The 4,937-nt window shown below is 45.3% G+C and overlaps 1 protein-coding gene across 1 annotated transcript; it reads left to right on the top strand.

Annotated features, from left to right (window-relative positions):
• The first annotated feature begins 327 nt into the window (after positions 1 to 327).
• c1qtnf6b (C1q and TNF related 6b) lies at positions 328 to 4,674 on the top strand. The gene is made up of 2 exons (XM_076083023.1): positions 328 to 508; positions 4,127 to 4,674. The coding sequence occupies exons 1-2, from the start codon at positions 328 to 330 to the stop codon at positions 4,672 to 4,674; spliced, it is 729 nt and encodes a 242-aa protein (XP_075939138.1).
• Positions 4,675 to 4,937: the final 263 nt, after the last annotated feature.

Genomic DNA, 4,937 nt, shown 5'->3' with positions numbered 1-4,937 from the left:
CAGAAGTCAGCATTTTAAACGTTTGTTTTTGTCTTGGACGTATCTTGACACATGGCCAGATATCCACAGGAATGTGAACAATGCAACAAACAACAAGACTCACCCAAAAGTTGTTGGCTTTGTTTTTCTCTCCAGGAGGTAGTTTTAAGTTGAGCTTACTGGACTTTGCAGAAGTTGCTCTGGAGAAGAGAGTTCTCAAAAGCTTCATTCTAAGAACAAAGTGTTACGTGATGTGCTTTAGAGTCTCGGGTGTCTTCGTACGTGCACGCTGTAACTGTTCCACTCTCTCCCCTTTCTGTTTCACTTCACCTCCAGCTCGTGACAGCCATGTCGGCGGTGTGTCTCAGGCTGCTCTTGCTCCTCCCCCTGGCTTGCTGCGTCCCCTCCCCCTCCAGACCTCCCTCCAGGCTCTGCAGGCGGTGCTGCGACCACCCGGAGACCCCCGCCGCCACGGCCCAATATCAGATACCGGAGGTCCGCACTGTCATCAACATGACCATCCTCAAAGGTACCAGAGCCCGGATTAGCTCCTGTTAGCTTCTGTTAGCTTCTGAGCACGGAATTAAAGTTTACTGGTGCTTCCTGTCTGTTTCCAGTTCTTCTTTTGATACTTGCAGGATGGAACATGGGAAGTCTTTGTCTCTGACTTCGTTTACCGGCAGTGCAGTTAGTGACAGTGTGGGCTCCATGGTAATGTAGCTCTGAGGGGGCGGGGCTTAGACGAGGGTCAATGAAAGTGCTGCAGTTGAACGTTTTCATTAAAACCATCCTTCCTTAAGTATCTGTTTCCTCAATCAGATCTCAGCTTCTGCTTCTACAGATGTTTGTCTGACAACACGCCTTTGTAACCAGGAGAGTAATCATGTATGTTGTAGTGGAACAGTGCTGCTGAAGAGTAGCCGTGCATTGGTGCTTCAGAAAGGAAAGGAGACGCTCCAACCTGGAACCACTTTAGAAATAAAATCAACCTCTTCTTAAAGACTTAGTGAAGGAACCAGGCTGCTAAACAACAGCGACGTTAAACAGCCTTTTACAGTGTCTCTCACAGAAAATCCATATCAACTAATGAATTCATGCGAGCTCTAAAGTGAAGGAAGAAAGACATTTATACTTGTGTTTCCACACAAAGACAGTTTTATTGGGCTGAAGAAGGCAACATTTCAACAGACCTGGAAGGGTTTGTGTGTCGCCTTCTTCAGTCTGACTTCTGTCTACAAAAACACATAAAACAACAACCACGAGGTCAGATGGAGGATCATACCTGACTCGAGCCTCCGGGTCAGTTCTTAGGATAAGAGGAAACGTATGGACTCCATAAGACTTCTACTGTAACACATGACTGACTCAACTCGGGCAACTCTGTGTCAGCGTGTACGAGATGATTATTCTGTGTTTATGCATTTGTGTGGCCTTATTTGTGTGTGTGTGTGTGTGTGTGTGTGTGTGTGTGTGTGTGTGTGTGTGTGTGTGTGTGTGTGTTTAAGCCTGAAGGGAGGAAACGCAGAGAGATATAAAACAAGAGGAAAGGGATTAAGAAAATACAAGGATATTAACGATATCCAAGAACTCACAGCTGGAGAGGGATATTTCTTCTCTTTGCGAGGAACATGTGTGTTTAATATCAGAGCCTGAGCGGCCAACTCAACCAGAGCGGTCCAAACCATGTGTCATCACACTTCATGCGCTGGTCGTTTGATAACCGAACATGCCGATTCTGTTCTGACCCGAGATCAACCCCCGAACCAGCGCTGAGCCGCCGACAGACCCAGAAATAGTGGGCACGCATAGTTTTAGGCAATTAAGTTATTTTTGTGCTGCAGAAGAACCACAACTTCTCCACTGAAAGCTGCAGTTTAAAGTTTGTATTATAAGTATTTTAACCTTTGGAATGTCGTAAAATAAGGAAAGTGTAGATTCCATCAGCTGGTTTGGAGTCAGTGAACTCGGCTTCAGTGTAGTTCGGTCAGACAGACGTTTGCACCGTAGGCTACGAATGTAATCTGCCAGAAAACAGAGTAGAAGAAGAAGTGACCATCTAACCACCTGAGAGAGGAAGATGGAGAGAGGTCTTCATGTCAGCTGGTGTCATGTTTCTCTGTAGACGAAGACAATATAAAGACATTTAAAGGAAGAGGCTGCATGTGGCTCTCATGTGATCTAGATGTTATTCATCAATGTTTCCATAATCTATTTAGTGCATCAAGTCTTTTTCAACAAAGACAAAAAAAGCACTTCAAGCGAGCGTAAAAGATTTGTTTCAGGATGAAAACAGCTTAAAAAGATAAAGTTAGAAGCTAAAAGTGTAAATACATTCAGTGTACCTTCAGTAGCTAGCGTAGCATAGAAGTGCTAACGCTAGTAAACAAGGTGCTAATGTACTCTGCTAATGTTTTCTCCATCACACGACGAGTAAACGGACGCATTGATGAGAGTCGATGGAGCTCTGCTACGCTATGATTGGCCAGTCCCTGTTCTGGAGGCGGGACTTCGCAAGGGGTCAAGTGAGGGAAGTTTTATTAAGTTTTGGAGTTTCCATACAGTTTGCTAATGCGATACTTCAGAATGCGCGTAGACACACATGGATTGGAACTCACTGAACTATAGAATGTCTTTGCGACTGAAGCAGAACTTTCTATTGGACCACGTTCAGGTCCAGCACACTGAGAACTGGACTTTATAACGTGGATGGAAAGTGGAGAGAAAGGATTTAACCCTCACAAGTTGTATTTATGTCTCAAGTTGTTCGTCTTCTTTACAGATGAGGCAATAAAACAAACAGTTCACAGCGTTACTGTAGTGCAGCTGTGCAACAAGGGAACAGACGCTTCACCTGGCACTGAAGCTGCTGATGTGGCAGAAAACACACACACACACACATACATGCACAAATACACACACACATACATACATGCACACACACACACACACCCTTCTCTGTATTGCACTGACTCACTGACTGCTCAGAACAATAAAGTCTGACTTGAGTGTGTGTGTGTGTGTGTGTGTGTGTGTGTGTGTGTGTGTATGTGTGTGTGTGTGTGAGTGTGTCACTTTGTTATTATGGGATGTTGAGAGGTTATTGAGAGGAGCAGCTCTGTGTGATTTTGTGCATTATTCAGATAATGTTCTAAATGATTCATTCTGCCCCAGGAGGAGGAGATGGATTCAAAAGAACAGTTCATTTGGAGACGTGTCGTTGTGTTTCCAGCCTGATGACCATAAATAATATCGTACAATACAAACTGCAGCAATAGAACTAACTGCTTTGTCTCCTACACATTAACACCTTTTCCTTCAAATTAAAGCTCAGTTGTCTCGTATGAGGAGAACGTATTTGAGACGGAAAGCTTTAGAACTTGTATTTTCTGTTTGAGACCCTGTGGCATGAGACGATGTTCCCTCTCGCTGAAATAAACACACGTTATTGCTCCTCATGCTTCATACTGGTCCTCAGCGGAGGTCAGTACAGGTCACAGACAACATAACAATGACTCAGCGTTTTAAAACTGGCTCCTGAACGCACCAGTTAACATTGTGCAGACAGACGTTCAGAGGAATCCCTTCAGATTTATGAGAAGGATTTGGAGCGTCAGACGTGAGAGCTTTCCTGTAGCTTGTTTCCATTTATGAATTTGCAGTCGTAATAAAAGTCAGAAAAAGCTTAATGGCGTTGTCTGCATGTCGGAGTGTTTATTTATTGTCGTTTACTCAGTAAGAGCCGAAACTCAAAAAACAATCGCGACATCTGGACCAGCCGGGACTGTTTACGAGCACGACAACAGACAAAAACAAGATATCAGCGTCTCAATGAAAGACTTCTTCCACGTGTTAAAAGCTCAAATATTATAATGTTCCGATTAACAACCAGAGATCACCAGCGGAGTAAGAAGTCCGATCAGTTAACGCTCCATTCCTGCATTCAAAAAAAGATTTTATTTCATTTTATTTCTGTGTTCTTAACTTTATTGTACTAATTGATTATTCCATGTTTCTTGAGTAAAGTAACTATAACTGTAAAGTAAGAGTAGTGAGGCACAATGTCTCCTGTGAAATGTTGTGAAGTAGCATAAAGGGGTTAAATAAGAAAGTATGATTATTCTCCCGATGTTTCTTCTCATCCACGCAGGTGATAAAGGAGACAGAGGGGACAAGGGTACACTTGGCAAGCCCGGTTTGGAGGGAGCGGTGGGCCACCGAGGACCCGTGGGCCCTAAAGGCACCAAAGGCCAGGCCGGCTCCCCTGGAGACGCCTGCAAGATCCCTCACTCCTCCTTCTCGGTGGGCCGTCGCAAGTCGCTGCACAGCATAGACTACTACCAGGCGCTGGTGTTCGACACGGTGTTCGTCAACCTCCAGGAGCACTTCAACATGTTCAAGGGCAAGTTCTACTGCTACGTGCCGGGGATCTACTTCTTCAACGTCAACATCCACACCTGGAACTTCAAGGAGACCTACCTGCACCTGATGCACAACGACAAGGAGCAGGTGATCCTGTACGCCCAGCCCAGCGAGAGGTCCATCATGCAGAGCCAGAGCGTCATGATGGACCTGGCCCTGAACGACGAGGTCTGGGTCCGGCTCTACAAGAGGGAGAGGGAGAACGCCGTGTACAGCGACGACGTGGATGTTTACATCACCTTCAACGGATACCTGCTGGCACCGAGCGTCCAGTGAGGATGGCGGGAGGAGTGCTTCCTCTGTTTTGCCAAGAAAAGGAGAACAAAAGGAGGACGTTACAAGTTTGGTGCTTATTAAAAATCCCTTTTTACAGCCTGGAGAGGAATATTCTGTGCTTTCTTTAGATGAGGACCGCCCAAAATAAACCAAGAGGAACGGTGAAGAGAGGCCGGCAGCACAGCACACGGCTAGGAAGAATGACTTTCACTACAAATACACCTTTGTACAACGTGAACCACTGTTCCTACTCCTGTGCTGTG

The sequence above is a fragment of the Anarhichas minor genome, unplaced genomic scaffold (assembly GCF_050575085.1).
Source record: "Anarhichas minor isolate MPS153535 unplaced genomic scaffold, ASM5057508v1 ptg000114l, whole genome shotgun sequence".
Classification (NCBI taxonomy): Eukaryota; Metazoa; Chordata; class Actinopteri; order Perciformes; family Anarhichadidae; genus Anarhichas; species Anarhichas minor.
This window is presented reverse-complemented; position numbering and strand designations above follow the sequence as displayed.